General features: G+C 41.1%; 1 protein-coding gene across 3 annotated transcripts; it reads right to left on the bottom strand.

Moving 5' to 3' along the window:
* Positions 1–7,375: 7,375 nt before the first annotated feature.
* AKAP17A (A-kinase anchoring protein 17A) lies at positions 7,376–15,988 on the bottom strand. 3 transcript variants are annotated; one of them, XM_065677533.1, is made up of 6 exons: positions 15,912–15,988; positions 15,355–15,522; positions 14,275–14,909; positions 12,028–12,176; positions 10,732–10,972; positions 7,376–9,294 (listed from the first exon to the last, which is right to left on the bottom strand). In XM_065677533.1, exons 3-6 carry the CDS (start codon positions 14,881–14,883, stop codon positions 8,365–8,367), a joined length of 1,929 nt encoding a protein of 642 aa, XP_065533605.1. In that variant the 5' UTR covers positions 14,884–14,909; positions 15,355–15,522; positions 15,912–15,988; the 3' UTR covers positions 7,376–8,364. The 3 variants fall into 3 exon arrangements, with proteins under 3 accessions (XP_065533605.1, XP_065533603.1, XP_065533604.1); XM_065677531.1 differs by having other exon boundaries at positions 14,275–15,522; XM_065677532.1 differs by lacking the exon at positions 15,912–15,988 and adding an exon at positions 15,629–15,721 and having other exon boundaries at positions 14,275–15,522.
* Between the last annotated feature and the right edge of the window lie 6,889 nt (positions 15,989–22,877).

Here is a 22,877-nt window from a genome sequence, read left to right on the forward strand (position 1 = left end):
TAAAGTCTAAACACTTTTTAATCTACAAATGCTTTCATGAAGATAAAATTGCAATGGCTTGCTTTCTCTAAAAACCTCATCAAGGTCTTCTGAGCAATCTTGCACAAAGGTTTCTCTAAACCTTATCATCACAGCACTTAGACCATGTGCAGGTTAAAGCTGTTACTTTACCTTCATGGTTCTATTTTGGTGATTAGTTTTTCTTTGCCTAAATGACTCACTACAGACAAATACTATACAAGAAATAATTACATCATTTTTTGCATAACACCTGAAAGCAAGAAATTCTCTATGAACAAAGCAGATTTAGTAAAAATAATGTCTCTGCCAGTGAGAAACGGAAAACAACACTTCTTTCACATATGCAACCTTCTTTATAAGCAACAAGTACAAATCTCAGGGACGTGACTATGATAAGGAGTTTCAGTAATGACAATATGGAAACAACTGTGCCTTGCTATCATTGCTAAGCCTCTAAATATTCCTGGAAGTGCAGTAGGATAATACAGTTTGTGGCACCACCACCCCCCTCCCTTCTTTTTTTTTAAGAACCCTAAAAAGCAAGATACTCAGTGTCACACTTTTCTTTGAAGTATAACATCCAGTTCTAAAACAAAAATGTTCCTTTTCCTCTTCGTAACTTGTAATTCTGCTCATGTTTTACAACAGATGCATTACCCTACTAACATGACATCCTTCTGTCAATTTTTGACACCAATTTTATTTTTTCCCTGTTTACATCACATATATTACTGACAAACATTTGGAGTGGGCAGGAAATCCTGTATATCCAGGTCACTCTTGAAGTAAGCCCTCCCTTCTCAGTTTTTCCTATCGTAACAACTGATTGAGAATGCCTTAATCCAAAATCTATCACAAGCAATCCAGAGTAATTCTTGGTTTAACTTCCTGGCCTGCAAATAATTGCTCAACAAATAATTCAACCAAATACTCATTGAGATCTCTGTCAGAGGAAAGTCCCAGCAGAGAAGAGGCATACACCCCCTCAGGACAGACAAGCTCACTAGCTAAGAATGGCAGAGCCCAAAACTGTAGAGAGAAATACAAAAAGAAAACCAAGATGGACAGCAGCCAAGGCAGGCTCTCATGTCAGAAATTACTTGCATTCTGTCAAGCATCATAGAGGCTTGCACAGACCATTTTATACTTGCTAATCTGGTAATACACTCCTCTATTTCTTCAAACAGCTTCAAAAACAAGTGTTCTCATGGCTTGGCATGGGCAAGCATCCCTGAGGTCTTTACCTGGTGATTCACCTGAAACATTTTTATACAGTCTTATGCCATTTGCAACTATGGTAGTTTCCACTGAATTTCCTTCATAGAAGCTGGCACAGGGCTATGTTTTGGATTTGTGCTGGAAACAGTGCTGATATCACAGGGATGTTTTTGTTACTAGTGAGCAGTGCCTACACACAGTCAAAGCCTTTTCTGCTCCTCACCCCACCAGTGTGTAGGCAGAGGGTGCACAAGGAGCTGGGAGGGGGCACAGCCGGGACAGCTGACCCCAACTGACCCAAGGGATATTCCATAATATATGGCATCGCGCTCAGCATGTACAACTGGGGAAAGAAGGAAGGGGGGGATGTTTGGTGTGATGGCATTTGTCGTCCCAAGTAACCGCTACACGTGATGTAGCCCTGCTTTCCTGAGGATGACTGAACACTGGCCTGCCCATGGGAAGCACTGAACCAATTCCTTATTTTGCTTTGTGCACAGTTTTTGCTTTACCTGTTAAACTGTCTTTATCTCAGTCCATGGGTTTTCTCACTTTTACTCTTCTGGTTCTCTCCCACATTCCACTGGGGAGGGAGGGAAAGGGGAGCAGGAAATGAGAAAGTGGTTCTGGGCATCCCATTCAAGGCAGGTAGAGCTTACTTTGTAGCTGCCACAGTGCACATGCAACTAGATTAAATATCAAGTAGAAAACAATTCTGATCAGCTTTGACTCTTCAAAAGGTTTATAACCTACTATTATGACAAAGCATTTGTTTGAGCTAATCAATGAGATTTTTTGTGAGGCAGGAGGCGATGTGTTCAGAGGATACAGCATGTGAGGAGGAAAGAGATCAGATTATTTTCTGTGCTGTGACTGAAGAAGAAAGGATGGTGGTACGTACCACTTCAAAGAAGCCCTAAGAACTCATTATAAAGAAAAAAAACAAAAAACCAAACAAAACAATCCAAACAAAAAACCCCAGAGGCACACTTCCCTTTAACAGTAATAATACTTACATGTGTAGGAATGTAAGGCATTAGAGGAATCAACACTGCACACCCAGTTCTGAAGGATCCCCCGCAACTAGACTGCTGCTTTGTACAAACACTAGAGACAATTCTGCAAATCTTTTATGAAGCAGCAAAAGATACATTCTGCCAATACCATGATCATTGGGCTGAGGAAAGGCCAGGGCAACAGAATGCAACATATGCTTAATGAAATGGGTGTTGCATCCAAATTATAACCAAACCTGAAAGTCAGAATACCAGATCAAAACACAGGCAATATATATATTACCTCTTATAGAATCATAGAATAGTGAGGGTTAGAAAGGACCTCAAGATCATCTAGTTCCAACTCCCCTGCCATGGGCAGGGACACCTCACACTAAACCATCCCACACAAGGCTTCATCCAACCTGGCCTTGAACACTGCCAGGGATGGAGCACTCACAACCTCCCTGGACAACCCATTCCAGTGCCTCACCACCCTAACAGGAAAGAATTTCCTCCTTATATCCAATTTAAACTTCTCCTGTTTAAGTTTTAACCCGTTACCCCTTGTCCTGTCACTACAAGTCCCTGATGAAGAGTCCCTCCCCAGCATCCCTATAGGCCCCCTTCAGGTACTGGAAGGCTGCTATGAGGTCTCCACGCAGCCTTCTCTTCTCCAGGCTGAACAGCCCCAACTTCCTCAGCCTGTCTTCATACGGGAGGTGCTCCAGTCCCCTGATCATCCTCGTGGCCCTCCTCTGGACTTGTTCCAGCAGTTCCATGTCCTGTTTATGTTGAGGACACCAGAACTGCACACAATACTCCAGGTGAGGTCTCACAAGAGCAGAGTAGAGGGGCAGGATCACCTCCTTCGACCTGCTGGTCACGCTCCTTTTGATGCAGCCCAGGATACGGTTGGCTTTCTGGGCTGCGAGCGCACACTGCCGGCTCATGTTCATTTTCTCATCGACCAGCACCCCAAGTCCTTCTCCACAGGGCTGCTCTGAATCTCTTCCTTGCCCAACCTGTAGCAGTGCCTGGGATTGCTCCGACCCAGGTGTAGGACCTTGCACTTGTCATGGTTGAACTTCATAAGGTTGGCATCAGCCCACCTCACAAGCGTGTCAAGGTCCCTCTGGATGGCATCCCTTCCCTCCAGCATATCAACCGGACCACACAGCTTGGTGCCATCGGCAAACTTGCTGAGGGCGCACTCAATCCCACTGTCCATGTCAGCGATGAAGATGTTAAACAAGACCGGTCCCAACACCGGTCCCTGAGGGACACCACTCGTTACTGGTCTCCAGCTGGACATCAAGCCATTGACCACAACTCTTTGTGTGCAGCCAATCAGCCAGTTCTTTATCCACCGAGTGGTCCACCAATCAAATTGATATCTCTCCAATTTAGAGAGAAGGATGTTCTGTGGGACAGTGTCAAACGCTTTGCACAAGTCCAGGTAGATGACATCAACTGCTTTACCCTTGTCCATTAGTTCTGTAGCCCTTATTCTAGGTCATTGAACACATTACTCTTCTAAGGTAGTCAATTAGATGAAAACATGAATGCAGTCACATCTTAGGTAACCGCTCCTTACTAATATCAACTACTTCTGGCAATATGAATTATACATCATCAAAATTACAGGAGCTCTGGCCCACAACCTTCCCACCCACTGCAGCTCAGCCCTTTCTGCAAGTGGTTTGTGGTAAGCAAGGTCCTCATCCTCAAATGATAAGAGGTCACAGGCTACCTTGTATCATTAGATGATTAATACACTTCTGGACCCTACGCACCCTCATGAACAAGGTGGGATCCCACTGGCTCGAGATTTCTTTCCGCATCTCCACCCTATACCCCTGGGGCTACCATGCATTCAGTCAAGATGAAAGCTGACATCCAGGTTCCAACTTGTCAAACAGTAGTCTAATGGAGAAAAAAACCAAAGACTTTCAATCTTGCTCACTCAGATCCCTGATGTTCTGATAAAAATAGTGAATAAATCTATATTCCTGCTTACAACCCACCAGAAGAAAGCCACCCAAACCAAACCAAACTCTGAATATTGACAGACAAATGGAGTAAGATATGTAACTTTGACGCAATGGGTCCCAAGTAACATGCAACTCATAACAATCCTAGGCAGAGAGTCAGATTACTACTGGTACATAATTCTCTCTGACCAGTCTGCAGGCACTCTCATTGCATTGGATTTCTAGTAGCTGCAGGTATGAAAGTAGAGGTAGCATAGTAGCTAAGTTAGACTCTACCCAGTACTCAACCCTGCCAACATAAATTCAGTGTTTCTGAAATATTTATTAGTTTGGGATGTCTTTAGTAAGTATTAGTTGCTAAATCCTTTACTGTTCAGTTTCCTTAATATCACAGCCTGTAACTCCAGTGTGATTTGAGCACTGCACATTCAATAAATAAACAAGAGCAGTAACTGATTACTGGAACTCCTCCATTAATTAGACCAAAGTTTGTTAGCCAAAGTTTAAAATGAATTTCAAAAGGACATTGCTTCAAAGCAGCTAACCCAGCAAAGGGTAGACATTAAATACTTATCTTTTCATATGAATTCAAGGTCACTCAGACATACACTGAAATGGAATTAAAAAGACCAACTAGTTTTATCTGCTTTTAGACAGCTTCTGAAAGTCAGCAAACAGGTCAGATTCAAGCAGTTGGCATCATGACACTCTTTCAGAACAGGGAAAAAGTATCAGTAACTGGTATTTCAGCTTCTAGAAGACATTATAAAGCCTGCTGGTATCCTATGTTCTTTCATTTCAAACACTAAGACCCCTAGAAAATAGCTCGTAGAAATGTACTGAGTAACAATCAATACAGAACAAAGAGCAATTGTTTACTATTGAAAATTATATTCTTGAAGTTATTGCATCGAGGTTTTTGTACAAGCACATACCTCAGCCATAATTAAAAACTGAATAAATGATATTGGACATGACATAACTTATAGAATCATAGAATAGTTAGGGTTCGAAAGGACCTTAAGATCATCTAGTTCCAACCCCCTTGCCATGGGCAGGGACACCTCACACTAAACCATGCCACATTTGTGACCTTATTAAATATTACAGTTTCAAGTCTTTCCAAGTTTCCTAGCAGTTCAAAGCCCATCACCAATAAAGACCACAAGCAAACTGATGCCCAGATTGTGTTGGAGCAACCCCGGGGAAGACAAAAGCCCTCATTTTTATTGTTGAGCTGGATGTTATATTGCAGAGGATATCCCTTTGGTCAGCTGGGGTCAGCTGTCCCAGCTGTGCTCCCTCCCAACCTTAGCCTACCCATTCAGGGGGAAGCTGTGCACAAAATGGGAAACAGAGGCAGTCTTGACACTGTGTAAGCACTGCCCTGCAATAGGTAAAAGCACTGCTGTGTTAACAACACTGTCACAAGTCCAAAACACAGCACCACACCAGCAGCTATGAAGAAGATTAACTCCATCATAGCAGACCCAGTGCAAGGACAGACGATTTCAGAGGATTCAGCACCAAAAAGGTCTTGGAGAGCTTTGATACAAGCTACATACCTGGAGCAACAATACTGCTAAGACTAGATAAAACTCTGCACTCAGCAGTTACTAGGCAGCTTTAGCTACTATGAGTTTTAAGAAGTTTTGATAGGGTTCAGCTGTCTGACTGAAAGCGGACTCCTTTTACACTCCCTCTGCGTTTTGGAAAGTATTTGCAAGTGACTTCAAAACACTTTCAGGCTTTTCTTCCAGAGGCTACTGTGAAAAAAAGAAATAATACAAACACTATAAAAAAACTGAGTTACTTCACATTACTGCACTTTTAGGACATTGCATGAAGCCAGTGCTGGATATAGTGTGTTAAGCTGAATGATTATCAAAACTTGAGAGCTGAACATCTTCCCCACAACCCTCTTCTCTGGCTTCAGTAATTGCCCTAAATGTCAGGGGAGCTTATGGAATTTAATCATTTTGGGGTGGGATATGAAACCTGCTCTTGATGCCTTCTCTGGAGCAAAAACCCCAACAACCACAGTCTTTTTTCAATACCAAACAACAGCATCTATTGGATTCTTCTCATACAACTCCAGCACTTTTTGGTGAATGCCACTGCTTTAACTGCTTCTACTCTTGGCAATGACACTGCACTCATAGCTTGATGACTTCCCAAACGTAGCATCATAAAGCAGCACCTCCCCAGTTGCTTACATAATACACCATCAAGACCCCTACCCAACCCACCAATCCCAGTTGAAATCTAAATAGGAATATACTGTAGAAATTCTAGTAAAAATCTAATCAAAGACATTGGTGCCAACAGCCACTAGTTTAACTTCTTGTGTAACTGCAGACAGAATACACTTTTCCTTTTTGAAGTGGTGCTACCATGGGCAGAATGTCAGTGTTTTAAGAGCAGGCTAAGCAGAATTGCATGCATTTACAAACAGGCATCCCACCCACCTTATGAAATACTTGCAACCAACATGCAACTGGATTTTAGCTAAATCATTACTGAAGATGAACTTACCATCAGGCAGGTAGGCCTTTAACCCTTTAACAGACATAGAAGAAAAATGAACTCTCCACAGAAAGCTATTAGAATTCAAGAAGTTACTGGTGTTGAGACAATTAAGGTAAGTCAGTCCAGCCCTTGGCCCCCAAGACAGTGGTGAAACTCACAAGAGAAGTCACTAAAACTCAAGAAGTAACAGAATTCATTGGAAATTAAAGCCATGAATTACCAGGAAGACAAAATTCTTTCCACAGCTAGTAACTACAAGTTTTCAGCAGCATGGTCTAGTAAGAAACAGCCCCCACATGAATTCACTGAAAGTAATGCAGAATCAGCCAGCCAGGCATCCGGCTGAGCTGCAGCCCCAAAGTGCTCCTCAGACACTGCAGGAAAGGGATACACTTTGATTTGATGGATCGTTGTGATGAAAATGGCATCTGAAGGCTGAAGATAAAGAGTACACATACTGATGAATTAACAGTTGATAGAGCTACACGTCATAGGACCATCAACAAGTGTTTGAGATTCATTACTCAAATGTGTTGAGTGATTTTTTTCAGCAAATGGGTTCTCGCATGACGCTTTTGCAGATTTTAATACACTGACATATGAAACCAGCAACTTCAGTTCACTGGAAACAGTTTCTCTTTAATTTTACCATAAAAAGGCAAAATAAACTCTTTGACTGTAATGTTATAGCTTTTAATATTCCTGAGCTGCATTTTAGAAGCAGAAGTATTCTTAAATGGATTTAATAAGAGACACTGCAGCCTTACTTTCCAACACCACAAGTAAAAATAATTTAGCAAGAAGGCCCCTTTATCAAAAGACAATGGCTACCTCTGTATGTACCTGAAAAAACGCTTCAAGTGGCTCTACACCACCTGAAGTAGTTACAAAGCCAAATATGTCAACAAAATACCAGAACAACTTTTCAACCATTTTACCATTGCTTCTTACTTCCTGCATCAGTGCACCTCTCTTCCATGGAAAGTAGTATTATACCAACAGCATTACATGCCAGAATAATTTGGGCACCAAAGCTTGGCACCCTACAGACATATGAAGGAATCACAGCAGTTTAAAAAAGATATCCTGTGTATCTCTATAGTCAGTTTTAAGAACTATGCAAAAGTCCTGCTATGCATCTCAATCAGCAAAAACTCTACTCTGTTAAAAGTGATTTAAGTGAATGCACCAGAAAGCATTTTAAATCAAATCTGTGTGAAAGGGCTTGTCACATCTGGAGTTCCTCTAATTGGCACCCAGTACTTCTCAAGCCAAAGAAGGTGATGATAAAAACTAAACAGACTAAAATTAAGGTTTAGAAAACTGAAAACCAAGAAAACAGGTTGGCTTTTAGAACTGTAGCAACTCGAGCACAAGCACAGGTGGTTATACCTATACATTGTGGTAGAAGCCTAGAGACAACAAAGCACGAAGGAACGTTAAAAAAATCAGGCATCTATCTTCTTTCTTGACTTCAGGGTCTAGATGAAATTAACCACTGGTTGAAATAAACGTGTTTTCTACAGCAGTCACACCGATGAGGTCTCGTTTACAACTTTCTGGCCTTTTTGTCCAACCATAGCTTCTCCAAGAAGCCAAGGCCTCCACTACCCACTCCAAGTACTCCTTTGCTTACTCAGTGATCTCCGGTGCCTCCGCCTCCTGCTCACACTTCTACGACTACGACTTCTTTCTCGTCTGTCTCGTTTATGTTCTCTACTGCGAGTTCTTCTGTAACGTGAACGTCTAGGGCTTACACTTCTTCGACGAGGACTACGGCTTCGTCGAGGACTGTAACTTCTGCTAGAGTGTCTATAATACCTCCTTTCTTTCCTGCGCTTTTCATCCTGGTAACTCTCATCTCTTCCGTGTCTGTTCCTCTCTCGTTTACCCTTACTCTCATCAGTGTTTACACTGCTACATGACCGGCTCTTTCTCCTTCTTGGCTCTGTGCTATGTTTGCGTTGCTCACAGCGCGAGTCCTTCCTGCAAGTATTCTGGTCAGAGTTAGAGAGGCTCTTTTGTTGCTGGTTATTGACAGGAAGACATGAAAGTACCCCTGAACTTCTTTTCTGAGAACACCTCTCAGAGTTTGTGGTATGAAATTTCTGACCTTCTTTGACATGAACTTTGTCATTAATATTGCCATTCAAGTACTTGCATTGAGCGTTTACACTCTCAGAGGTTGCTACGTCACCTTGAGAGCTGGAAGCCAGTTTGCTTGTAACAGCCTGTCCTGAGGTAGAAGTGATGCAGCTGGAAGACACAGTGTGTGGAACACCACTAGGGGTTTTTGGCACATCAGACTGAGATGCTTCAGTTTCTTCTTTGCTTTGATTAATTGCATCCATTTTCTTGCTCAGAAGATTGTTCAGTAGTTTTTCCCTCAGTTCCTTTTCTTTTCTCTGCAACCCCAGTGCTCTTTCCTTTTCTTCTTCCACACGTTTCAGTTCAGCCTCCTGGAGCCTTCGTCTCTCCTCTAGCTGCTGAAGACAAATCCTTTCTTCATTCTGTTCTTGCTCCAAAAGCTTTACTGTCTGAAAGACAGTCAAAGGTAAGAGTGAACAAAAAAATATTTGTAAATCTTGTTCACGCTTTCAAGCTACACCATAACATAAAAGCAGCAATTTGGCAAGAAAATAAAATCTAACAAACAGAACCATCCTGCCAAAAAATGACTGTTTCCTTCTTAAAGGGAAAGAAAACAAACAAAAAAACCACACTAACACAAAACTGCTGTTAGGTGAGACATCAACAGTCTCAAACTACTGATGTTCGCAAACTTTTTTGAGTGTTAAGTTTCTCCCATCTGTTTGAGAAAGGAAAACCAAAGCTTGGTCTTTATGGCTCCTTGATATGATGAGAGTAACACATAAGCTAGAACAAGTGGAATTTGAAGTATTAAAATATTATTTATCAGTGCTAGCACTTGAAGGCTTCAAATTTAAAACATTAATTTCTCTTAGATTATTGCAATCCGTGGTTCCTAGATGACCTTAAAATGGGTCCATAAAAACCAAATGGGTCCAAATAATTAAACGCATACATTAAGTAGGAAACTGATTCTCATTTTTTTTCAACCACTTTAGAAACTCATGGTATGAAAAAGAAGATTCAAACTTTTTTATTTTATTCTGACCCAGCCAGGCTTAGTGTAGACTTCAAAATTCTAGGAGTGAAAGAAACACACTGCTCTATTTGATCAGATGACCCTTCTGTTTCACAGCTGCTAAGTTACACAGCCTGCAAGAAGTATTCCTCCCTTTTATTAGCACGTAACCGACCACACAGCACTGTATGAGGTCAAAAACTCTCCTGAGGTACACTGGCATCAAGTTAAAATACTGTTCTTTGGCACACAGTTTTTCATTTCTACAGAAAATACTTAACATACGTTACATTACACCCTTCATCCAAGTCTTAGGCAAATGACATCCTGGTTCAGTGAAAAAAATACTGTTAGACATACAGGATCTAACATTCAAAACCTTAGCTGACAGCACTTTTCCTATAGAAAAATCATTCTGAACATTCTCAAACATCAATCAATGAAAGCTCATTCTCTGAAACAGCAAAGAATAGTTTACGGAACTGCTGAAAGCCAGACAGGAAACAGATTCAAATTAGAATGAGGAGCTCTGCATCTTTACCCTCTGTGTTTAGTTCACTTCATCATGCTTATACGCTCTTTAACTACGCTTAAGAGCAATCATGCCAATTAGTTTACAGATAAAAAATGCTACTTAGGACTTCAGGTTTAAGTTCACTCTTCCATTTACCTATTTGTGCATATTTTACCAACAGAGAAATACAGTTTCATTGCACTTTTCTGAATTTTTGATCTAAGAAACTGTATCTGAAGAGGTACTAAATCTGTTGTTTAATGAATAGCACTCTCTACCCCCTCCCAAGTCAGTAAAAGGCTTTGTTCTGCTGGATTCTTCATTAGCTTCCCAAATAAATATTGAAGTTACCTTTGCCCTGCTTAGCAGTTCTGCAATTAGTCTAATAGACTGAAGATTTCTCTGAGCTAACAGGAGCTTTCTCTCTTCTAACTTTATCTTTTCTTGCAGTTTTTTCTGTTCTTCAGCTTGAAGCTTTTCAAGTTGCTTTTTGTTCCGTCGAACTTCACGATCTTTCTGTTTCTGTTCCCTCTTGCGCAACTTTTCTTCTCTTTTTCTCTCTCTCTCATATTCTTCAAGCTCCCTCTGCTTCCTAGAAAGAGATTAATATTTTTACCTTATCTAGGGCAGGTACAATTTCAGACTTCTCCTCTACGTAAAAGTGTATTTTGTACTTTAAGTAAATTTGCTTCTAAGTAAAGCTTGCTGATTACTGGAAAACAGAAGCAGGAAACTGAAAATTTTCATCATGAGTTGTGGTAGCAAACAATCCTCAGCCTGCCAATATTGTGAAACAAATTGGGATCCAAACATAAAACATGCGTATAACAAAGATATTTTTTAAACCAGTTCAACCAGAGATAATAACGCATCAGGCAACTGGGCAGTGAATCATTGTAGTGAGAAAACTATCAAGGCCACAAATGTGTGCAGGGGCTGGTGGGGTTTTTTTCAGTCACAGGTTAAAAATGGTAGCTTCCATGAAAGGCTGAGCGCTCCCAGATCAGGTGTCAAATGGCACGATTTTTAGGAAATTGAGTATTTTTGCAATCCGTGGCTCCTACTAGATGACCTACTGAGAATTTATACACATCAAGGCAAATGGACACCACATAACCTCTGAAACAATTTGCTCCTTTTTTGTTTATATTCTGAACAGTAAATGTCTTATGACATTTACACTCCTATATATTTTCTTAAAATGTCACTGTTAAGGTACTCTTGTATCTCATGCCTTTCCTGGAAAAACACTGAAGGATACAACAAATAAGCTTTATAGTATCAAAGTTTTCTAGTAGTAGAACTAGTGCATTATTTTCTATTCTTCAATTATAATGCACATTTTTCCATCACAGAATGACTACACACCATCTAAATTCCCAGCTCTTGCAATTACAGTTAACGTGGAAAAAAAAAAACCAAAAAAGGTGTAAAACACTTTCTCCAAATGTCATAATCCCTGAACCCTATTTCCTCAAAAGGAACACAACATTCTCACTCAGTTTTAAGCGTTTCACTTTAGCTACATAAGTTGAAAGCCAACTTGTGTATAGTTATTTTCTATTTGCCAATGCTGATACAAAGGAGCAACTACAGTTTTGTTATTGCTCAGTTATATTTTAGCAATCAGGCATAAGTGATAAATACCTTTCTTCCTCCTTTTTTTTTTCTTCAGCTTCTTTCTCTTTACGTTTTTGTTCTTCTCTCTGTTTTTCAAGCTCTTGAAGCTTTTGCCTTTCAAGCTGACGCTTCTTTATCGATGCATCACTGAGGTGTTTTGTTGAGTCAAAAGAAACCTTTACAGGATACAATTGAAAACAGTTTTAATAAGTAGACAGGGGGAAAAAAATAAAATTAAATCCCTGACAACCTGCACAATCCCCAACAATTTTAATCTAGCACAAAACTATCCAAAATGCAATGTAGGTAAAATCAGAAATATAAAACCTTTTCCAAAACAAAGGGAACTTCTCTCTGCGCCCAGAGCAAGTAGAGAGTAGTATAACGAGATAACTGTGAACTAAATGCCTGCACACTTGAACAATCAGGTGCCAATTTACACCTGTATACGTATCTGACATTAAAAAGTAAACCCTAGTGTGGTTTAGGCCCTGGCTGTCCAATGTTTTCAATCTGTCAGAACAGAAACATACCTAACTCTTTCAGCTCTTGTATGCTGTTAGGGACTGTAGAGCACTAGGTAAAAAATAAGCCTAAATAAAGGCCTCCCTTTCTGTCTAAAACTGTGATCCTTAAATTCAGCAGACATTCAGCACCTGGTTTAAGCAAGTGCCTCCACACCAGTTCTAACACCAAGATTCCCAAATTGAGGTACACTAACCTAAAGCACTAAGTCGGTGACTGGGAACATGAAAGAAAAGGATGTTACACACATCTGAGCACTGAGACCTGGGAAAATGCTCAGCTTATAGGACATATGAGCACACCTTGGCCATGTCCATCTGCGTGCTGGAACAGGACACCAGGGCTGGTGTCCTAATCTCCCATTCTAGGTACCACCTGTGTGCAGGCAGGAGGATCTATAATACATTTCCACAGGCCCATAGTCATGAACCATGGTGCAGAGAACAAGTAGCACATACTCTGCAGTTTAATTTGCCCAGGATCTACATAAAATGATATTTCACTAACAGGCTAAAAGGACAGGCAATGTGTGACCTTGTATGAAAGAGACCTATCCTGACTGCACAGTTGCAAAGGCAGCCCTCTCTCTTTCTTATCAACCCCCAGGACAGCTGCCAGGAAGGCACACTTCCTTCCACACAGCCAAACTAAATTTGGGAACCCTGATCCCCTGCATGTAAGTGACACTTTGAATTTCACATCCCCTTGAAAACTTTGAGGGTCAAGGTACAAACAGCTTCCAACCAACAAACTTTGACAACAAGATAAAAGATTACAGTATTTTACTTATACTGACTAAATATTTGCATGTTCCCACATTACACAAAGGAATACTCAAGCTTTTTTCTGAAATCCACTTTGTGATCTGGTGAATGACTACTGAGCATACTGAAACAGACCTGCAAACATTTCACTCAGCCGATACATACATGCACAGACCACCTCCAAACATACTGGCACTAGTTTTCTTCAGGTCATGCTTTCATAGATACTACATCTGAACAGACTGTCTTGTTCTCTCCTGTCATAGCTGTCTTTTCTAAGACAATGAGGTTACAGAAAAAAAAGATCTAGGAAACTCAGTATGTAAATATTATGCATGAAGAAGGCTGCATTCACAGCAAACTGTGCTTCAGATTAATGTTATCACTTACATTTTTGTGGGGCCTTTCTGTATGTGAAGCACACTAATGATTAACTGTGTCTTCCCCAGGCTGTACCAGCCACATGCTATTGAACTTCAGAGTTCTGACACTTTTCTGGTAGGCCTCATTAGGAGTGCAGGAACTAAACACAGAGGTTGTGAAACTCTCCCCAAATATTTCTATTTGTAGTGAATACAAGAGAAAACAATGTGCTTTAAAGTCAGCCTTCTGGTGAAGCATGTCTGAACTTGTTCCGAATTACAATTTTAAATGAAATAACAAAATATATAAACACATTTTGCTTTCTAAAAACTATTGAGCAGGTCATGTTTGTATACTTGGTCCTTCCATCATGCAGTTCTTTCTAGAACTGTCTCATTAAAAGAGAAAAGCAACACCACCACCCCACTTTATTCACAGTTTAACAACACCTCTTTCTTGCATCATTTCCCTTTAAATATTATATTATAGCTGCTCCATAAAACTACGCTTGTGCTATTAGTGTTACCTGTTGTCATCACTACAGTACACAGATGTAGGTTTTAAACACTAGGGACAACAACTGCACTTGGTCTTTCACCACAAAAAGCCTTCAGTTTCTCACCTTTATATTGCAAGCCACTGCTTTGCCATCATCACCTTTATACATGAGTTTCATCCCTCGCAGGGCATTCATGGCCTTAATGAAACCTGCATACTCTTGATACTGAACGTAAGCTTCAAAATTTAAATGGCCTCCAAAACTGAAGGTGTGAAAATTCCTGCCAGTCATTTCTTCTCTGTAGGGGTCCAGCATGGGTATGTCCACATTACGTATTTCTCCAAAGTTCCTGAACACTTTTATGAGGATTTCTTCACTTGGCTTTTCAGAGCCAGAGTCCTTTGCCGCAAACCACTTACAAGGTAAGCCCTCCAAGTGAATAGTATCTGGCCTTTCCCCAGGCAAAGTTTCATTCATATCTTTTGCATCGCGGAAAAACGAGTCCCAGTCATGCCTGGTTGGAAAGTCAATCTTGTATTCTGCAGCACGGACTTTCAAAATGTCAGAGAAGCCACTCAGCTTTATTGTTTTGCCATCGAGGCATGCCAGGAAAGATTTAACCAAACTTTTATTTTCAACCTCTCCTTCAAACCGAATGAAATCCATTGTGCTTTTAGAAATCCGCAGAGTGGAAAACTGATGAGTTTGCACCATCCCTTTCAATCTTTCCATCACTTCCCAGTTCGAAATGGATTTTCCTGGTTGTTTCAGCTGAGGAAGTGCCACACTGATGGTCATTTTTGTAATGGGTTTAAGGTATAACCCACAGGGAGCACAGAGCTCTACAGCTTCTGATGTATCATGAACTATTGTTGCAGCAGCCATAACACAGAAAAAGCATAGGATAAAAGAAATAAAAGATGAGAGTTTAAGTCACAGGCCAACACCAGTCAAATAAAATAGCCCTTATCCATAGATAATTGAATTCTTTGGCCATTTAACCAATCCCAAGTTAAAACAATGTCTCTTAATACAAGAGTCAATTACAGAGTTAAAACTGAGTAGTACAAACATCTTAAATTACTTTATGACTACTAAAGCCTGGAAGTAATAAAACCTCAGTAAGGCCTCCAGAAAAAAACAGAAGAAACAAAAAAAAAAAAAAACAAAAAACCAAGAAGCTGGTGAGAATCTTAGGGATACATGAAGTTGGTATGTGATGGCTCAGAAAGCAGCAACCCCTTCTCAGGAAGGAAGGGACTGGCAGAGCAACATCACATCGCTTTGAAGTCTACAGAACAACCAGGAAACCCCAGCAGGCCGGCGACGAGGCAGAGCCCATCTCCTCCAGCAGGAAGACTCCGAAGGTGTCTGCAACGACAGAAAAACACTCCTTTTATTTAAAGGCCTGAAGCCCCACCGCAGTCCCTCGCAGCAGCCGCAGCAGTAGGAGGCGGGCGAGCGCCGTGAGCCGCACCGGAGCCAGCGACCACCACCGGCTGCGGGAAAGCCGGCAGCCGCCCCTGATGGGAGGAGCCCAGGCAGCGGGACGAGATCCCGGGGACACACCGGCGAGGAAGGCCACCCCCCACCCCCCTCCGAGCGGGACAGGCCGGGCAGCATTACCAGCACCCTTCTCCTTCTCCTCTTTCTCCTCCTGTACGCGTCCCCGGACCACCAGAGCCCAGCCCCCCACAGGGATCCCACCTGCGCCCGACATCACCGGCATCCACCAGGCTGGCTCCGCCGTCGCTACCTACCTCAGCCCGCGTCCCTCCGCGCGCCGCCAGGCCTCTTCCGCTTCCGCATAGCGGAAGACTCCCCAGCCGGCAAGGGGCGGGCACGCTCTCTATGGTAGCGATCTCTATGGCAGCGGCGCTCCAGCGGCGCCTGGCGGCGGGGCGGGATCGCGGTTGGGGCTCTCCGAAAGGAGCCGCGCGGGTCGGGGCAGCCCTGGCTGTCCGTCAGATAGGCGGGGTGCTTGGGGTGGTCAGTGTGTGCGCACCCGGCGGGTGCGAACGGGGCTGCTTCTGGTGGGGAACGTTTAGATTCAGATTAGGTAGAAGGAGGAAGCTATTCAGCATGAGGGTGGTGAGGCACTGAACAGATTGCTCAGGGAAGCTGTGGCTGCCCCATCACTGAAAACATTCAACTCCAGGCTGGACGGGAGTTTGAGCAACCTGGTCTAGTGGAAGGTGCCCCTGCCCAATGGCAGTGGGGCTGGAACTGCGTGAGCTTTAAGGTCCTTTCCAACGAGGTCCCACCACTTGAGAAACCAAGACTGCAGTAACCTCTAACGGCAGGCTGCTGCTAGCCACTGTGTGGAAATAATGACTAAACAAGACCAGTGAAAACGGCGCAGGAGTTCATCATCAACCAACCCAGCAGCTGCAGCAAGACCATAGCTCTTGTGCAGAGGTGCTATTTCAAATTTCAGATACCGATAACTGCTGGTTCTGCTCTTGTTTCTTCTATGGTTTAGTTAAATGATAGTGTAAAAGCAGAAACTACTTCTACCATACAACAGCATGAAATAGTTCATGCTTTATAGTCTGAGAGTCCCTGCATAGTTTATCACACTTTCTCCTACAGGTTTGCATTTGGGAGAGCACAAAGCAGATCTAGTTAAATTCTAGAAAGTTTCAGTAGCAGCACAGTGAGACACTGCGTATGGCAAAGATCTATAATCCTGCGCATTATGATAGCCCCAGACTGTGCCAGAAATTAATATTCTGTATTTTAAAATAAAAGAGTAAATAAATGCTCTCAAAAATTGCAAAATACCAGAATTGAGGTCACCCATGCCATGACAGCAGCCACACCTGCGACAGCTTTCATAGGCTGTTTTTCTGATGAAAGAACTGTTTCAAGCATTATATTTAATAATACTGTAAAACGTATGGGCAAGAAGAAGTAGTGATAATGTACATTACTTTTAAAAGTTGTAATCAAGCATCAGTACTGCAGTGCAGCAGGGGTAGACAGTGTCTCTGCTCAAATGCATTCTGTGTTGGGCAGATGGGTTATTATTTTTTCACTGTAGTGAGATACCTAAATGAAATGTCTCCCTTCAGGTTTAGAGTCTGAAGTGTAAGTCACTAGAGCAAGGGTATCACACCTACTAGGGAGAGCAAGGATGAAGTAAACATCAGTGAGGGACTGTATCTAGGTGCAACAGCATATGTAAATCTGTTTTTTACTGTAAGACATTGTCTTTCCCTGGCTCTGACAAATACATTGCACTACCAACCTTAAAAGCCATCTATCATGTCTGAAATCTTGTACCTTTTTTCTGACTTTGACAGATAGACTAATAGAAGGTATCACTTGGAATCATAGAATAATTAGGGTTGGAAAGGACCTTAAGATCATCAAGTTCCTCCCCCCGTGCCATGGGCAGGGACACCTCACACTGAACCGTGTTACCCAAGGCTCTGTCCAACCTGGCCTTGAATACCGCCAGGGATGGAGCATTCACCACTTCTTTGGGCAACACATTCCAGTGCCTCACCACCCTCACAGTAAAGAACTTCTTCCTTATATCTAATCTAAACTTCCTCTGTTTAAGTTTTAACCTGTTACCCCTTATCCTATCACTACAGTCCCTGATGAAGAGTCCCTCTACAGCATCCTTATAGGTCCAGTTCTGCCTATAAACTTCCCAATCTGTACTTTCAGTAGGCGCAACAATGAATCCCTGATCTGTACTTTCAGTTATGTACAAAACTGAATCCCACAAAAGTTCACTAGAGGGAGCGCTGGTTATTTACATATATATAATAGATCTATTCATAAAGACAATTAAAATAGGCTATAAACAGCAGATACTAGGTTTTGTATTCATGCCAGAATGCAGATCACGCTCTTCCTTTCTTCGAAGAGGATATAAATCTCCTAACTACCCACCATGGTCTTATCTGTGTTTTTCTCCCACTCTTCCTGAAATGCCCCGTTTTCTTAACATTAATGGTCATTTGTGGTAATGCATGCAAGATGTTAAGGGATGTTCACATAACATAAAACAACAACCCAGTATAATTCTATTTCTTTTCTTTCCTTCTATCTTCCTCTCCAAAACACACCAAAGAAGAAGAAAAACTCTTTTTAGTGTAAAACTTAGATGTACCTGTTGGAGAGTGATTCATCTCATCTAAATCTTTTCTACTATATGGTATCCAGCAATACTCCTAGCACATGTATTTTTAGAAACAGAGTACATGGCACCCTGTCTTTCCTTTCAATATGATTTCTGTTTGTTGTCACTGAACAGGGGACATCTCTTTATTCTCTCTTACTCTGAGAGAAAACAAAATCATTCGTTGTGCTGTTGAACAGTTTATGAAGGGTACTTGGAGATGGAGGAAGCAGCACAGAAGAATCTCTCAGATGAAGAGATTGTGTGACTGTTAAAGAGCCATTTCAGTGTTGTTTTCAGACTTTAAATAGCCACTCTTCACAAAGCAAAATTAATCCCAGAAGTGGGTAGGAACAGAGAAATGAATCTGGAATATATTGTTTTCTTTCCCATAGTAAGAAATGGCTCCACAAATCATTCCATTTCCTTTCATTAGCTCTAATAATTTCATTTTTTTTTTTTTTTTTAATCTAACTGAGTGCTGTGTGTCAGTGAAGTGTGGGTGTGTAACAGATTGTCTACCTTGGAGAGAATGCATAGCATTAAGAGTAATATTGATGTTCTGATGCAGGGCAATTCCAACTAACTGGAATTAACCGTCACTTCCTGTGGATGGTTCTCCACAGGTGTAATTGTTGTATTCTGTTTAAAATGGAAGAATATGACAGTACAGGTTTTTTCTTAGCAATTTATGGAGTGAAATGCAAGAGGTATTGGCCTATCTCTTCATCTATTTCTGAAGCAGAGAACAGTAACGGGTTAATACCAGTAATCTTCCTCAATAGCATATTTCTCTTTTGACAAAAGGAAAAATTCCACAAGTTTCTGTACTAGTGTAACTGTTGACACACCAAAGAATTTTTAAAAGAGGTGAAACTGCATTGTTACATTTGTAGAACTATGAATTTCTGAAGAGCTTTTAAGCAGACAAGATCCCCTCTGTAGGTTCAGCCTGCCCTCCCCGCTTATGTTTCACCTAATCCAGAAAGACCACAGGTATTTTGGTAGATCTGGCATAAGTGACTATGGCATCAATTCTCTGTTTCAACAGCTTTGCCTGTAACCCAGCCTTGCTTCCCGGCTCATACACATCAGGGAGGTGAGGGGAATCCATGACAGATGCTGTGCTAAGTTTTCATTATTATTGCTTTTTGCTCCTGACAATATTTCTTCCTCATTTTCCAGGGTCTGATTGTGAAACCTGAAAAGCTAAACAAAGGGCGAATGAACAGGCCAAATCACATTTGATTTCCTCATAACACTGCTGTTTTCATACTGACAGATATTGTCAACCTGTCTCAGAATGTGCTGTCAACCTTTACATCTTAAACCTTTTAACCTTTACATCTTAAAAAATGTCTTAGAGTAATTTGTGTTGACCAGATTTATACTAAGATGCAGCTTAAGATGGCTGAAATAATCATCAGGTGGCCCAAATCACTGACAAGTTTGATCAAAGTTTGTTTCTGTCCCACAAAATGTATATGCTTCTGTAATTATCTGCATGCATCTATCTATATATGCATCCACATACACGTATGCATACAAACTATAATCAAAATGAAAAATAAAACACATATCTAATATTTAAATAAAATGCTGATCTCTGTAACAAATGAAGGCATTTCTGCAAGATTTGTATAACAGAACATTAGAAATCATCCATTGCATGTCTAAGCAACAATTCTTGCAGCTGACAGTATTATATTGAAGCCTTTCAATCATTAATTTCTAACCATCTTTATCATGAGGCAGAACTATGAAGAAAGATATGAGTGCTGTAAAAACTAAGCTGAGTAAGAAACAGTGTGTTATCAGCAAGTGGCAGAAAATGTGAAAGTAAGGAGAAATAAGGCTGACAACTCTATTCGAGTGATATCAGCTTCAGTTATAGTGTAGTTTTGTCTTGATCTCTGGCACACGAAAATCTGATGCATCATCTCCGTGTAGAAGTTACTTATTCTGCCAGTGTCTAGATATTTACATAAATCCTGGGAATTTCCAATATTCTGGCTGCAAGCCCCACAGCATCACTGCAGATGAGCTATTTTTCCTAACTGAGTGTTCTGCAATGACTGAATGGAATAAAGCTTTTCGCATTAGTTTTCTAGTTAACCTACATTTTTCTATTCTGTTTGCAGTAATATTATAGACATGACGGGAAGAGGTGCCAGGAGGAGAAGAAAGATTGCCTTGTATTTCATAACTTTGGACAGTAATAATCTCTAATGTAATGACAGTCCCATTTGAAAAATAAAGTGACAGTTTTCTGCAAGTGGGGAGATAATAAAAGGATCTGCATCAAATAATTTTAATTATAAAAGAAGTAATGAATTCTAACTTAACAGTGTATTTTCATCTACATATGCTACAGTCTAATTGTTGTCTCCTAATTTGGTATGAAATAACTACATGAATCAAGCTTTGCACCAAAGGAGCAAAAAACTTATTTAGGTTAGTGCAAGGGTACCTAATTATGAGTCATAGGGTATTATCTAGAAAAGGAAAAATGTCACAATAACAAGATCCTTTGACCTATAAAAAGGGAAGTCATGATAACAGCCAGATTGCTTTGTTTAAAAGACATTGTAGAAAATAAATCTGTCTGGGCCACGCTGCAAAGCCAAAGAGCTTTTTGTCTGTATTTCCAGTTGCCCACTTTGCCTTTCACTGGTAAACATAGGTAGTGTAATAAATTGGTATCTCTGCTAGATTTCAGTGATATTTCTCTGGCTTGCTAGCATTCCAGAGCACTGTTACGTCTTTGAGTAGGTCTTTGCTTATTGAGCTAAAGGCTGGACTTTTTTCATGTTTCTTTCCTTCTGATTATATGTTTAAATATTTTACACGTACATGGTTCATTGTATACTGTGGGTTATGGTATAGTAAGAAGACCTGAAGAATTTAAATTCTACATAAGTGATTATCTGCAACTCTATCATCCTTCCATACAGAGCTGGGCTACCCCAATTTTCTTTACAAAGATGAATGTTGCTCCTGTAATCTCAACCAGTTTATCAGGAACCATGGCTCTTTTTAAGCAAGTTCTGCTGATCACAAGCTTTCAGGAAAGTATAAAGTTTTAAGGTAATGTTTGCAGTTGCCTTGACCCTCACTTCGGCATTCCCTTTTTGTGCTCTGCTTGTCTTTACTGAGATTCTCATATGCTCTTGCTAAAACACTGAGTTTAGAGATACATGCACATCAGTTTAAGAGCAAAGCAGCATCCTTTTAAGAATAAACTCTTGAGGCCTGCAAAGTCGAAGTGCATGACAGCTGAAAGTAACTCTCTGCAGTATGCAAAAGAAAGCAATTTGATTGTTGAGATGCTTATCCAAGAGACTGAAATTGAATTTCCCTCCATCAGAGTTTCTACATAAATCCTTTCCAGCTAAAGGAATTAAGTATGGTGATGCTTAAATTTGAAGTGTGAAGCTGTTGCTCCGTATGGGCACACCTGCATACAGTGCAGAGAATCAGACATCTTAAGTGAGGTTCTAAAAAGCCAGTTGAAAGGAGCTTAAACTACTCAAAACTGAAGTTGGGTATGGATTTGGAGTCTTCATCTCAGCTCTCTGCAGGAAGCAAGTGCTGAAGATCTCTCTCCCAAGGATCGAGTAGTTTATTTTTTATTTAGGATCCTTATGGTGGGAGGATTACAGGACCTTCATCACTCATAGGCTCCTTTAGGTGAGGTGGGAAGCCTACATTCCTTTCCCATCCCAGCCTGAAAGGAAACAAGCCCATGACCAAAATCATCAGGGCACATTTTTACAACATAGTTAAACCAGAATATTCTTAACACAAATACATAAGCCTGTTATGAACCCGAGGTGTTTGGTTTCTATCAAGCTCTTTCCAGCCCAGAAATGTGATAGTGTTTACTACTGTTCAAACTGAAGAGTTTAAAAGAGAACGGAAATTGGGTTTAGCACCTAAATTGCCCTGTACACAAAATTTGTTGTGAATGCTTTTCTCAAAGGTCTGTTGCTCAGATGGCAATAACTGACCTCGAGGCATGATGACATTCTCAAGGGGATGATATTCCCCTTAAGGGGATGATATTCTACAGCCTGTGTGATGCTGGGGTCTAAGTCCACATGATGGTACTTGTAAGAAGTACTTGGGGAAATTTTAATTTGCATGCACAGTGTTTTTCAATTACTTTTACATTGGCTTAATCTCTTTTTCAGATATTTTATTTTAGCCAAGGTACAGGCATCCCCCTCTGAATTCTGTGGTGCGGGTGAAAGACAACCATGTCTGCTGATCTGACAGTGAAGCAGTTCCTATAAGAGCTTTCCCATGCAAGAAGGCAAATGCCAGTCACCCAGCTACAGCCTAGTTGACCCAAATGATTTTATCTATGGTAATGGACAGGTTTACCCCATGCCTTCTCCTTCCCCCAGCTGCTGGCTGGCTGTGGGCAGATGATAACTAATTCCCCAGCCAGAATCAGGTAGAAGTCACTGCCTCAGTTTAAGATATTATCAGCTGCACCTACCTGTTTGGATCCTTTAGTGGAGATTAAATACCTCAAGCAGAGGCAGGAAAAAATTGTATCTGTTTACACCTCTGCTGCCCTCAGGCA

The sequence above is a fragment of the Lathamus discolor genome, chromosome 4, assembly GCF_037157495.1.
Source record: "Lathamus discolor isolate bLatDis1 chromosome 4, bLatDis1.hap1, whole genome shotgun sequence".
Classification (NCBI taxonomy): Eukaryota; Metazoa; Chordata; class Aves; order Psittaciformes; family Psittacidae; genus Lathamus; species Lathamus discolor.

What these genes read in the sequence shown, in the direction of transcription:
- AKAP17A (XM_065677531.1), bottom strand. Translation starts at nt 15,036, where the DNA reads ATGGCTGCTGCAACAATAGTTCATGATACATCAGAAGCTGTAGAGCTC. An exon ending in CAGTGGCTTGCAATATAAAG is followed by an intron (nt 12,177 to 14,274) that starts GTGAGAAACTGA and finishes TATCCTGTAAAG; the next exon opens with GTTTCTTTTGACTCAACAAA. An exon ending in AACTGCTAAGCAGGGCAAAG is followed by an intron (nt 9,295 to 10,731) that starts GTAACTTCAATA and finishes ACTGTCTTTCAG; the next exon opens with ACAGTAAAGCTTTTGGAGCA.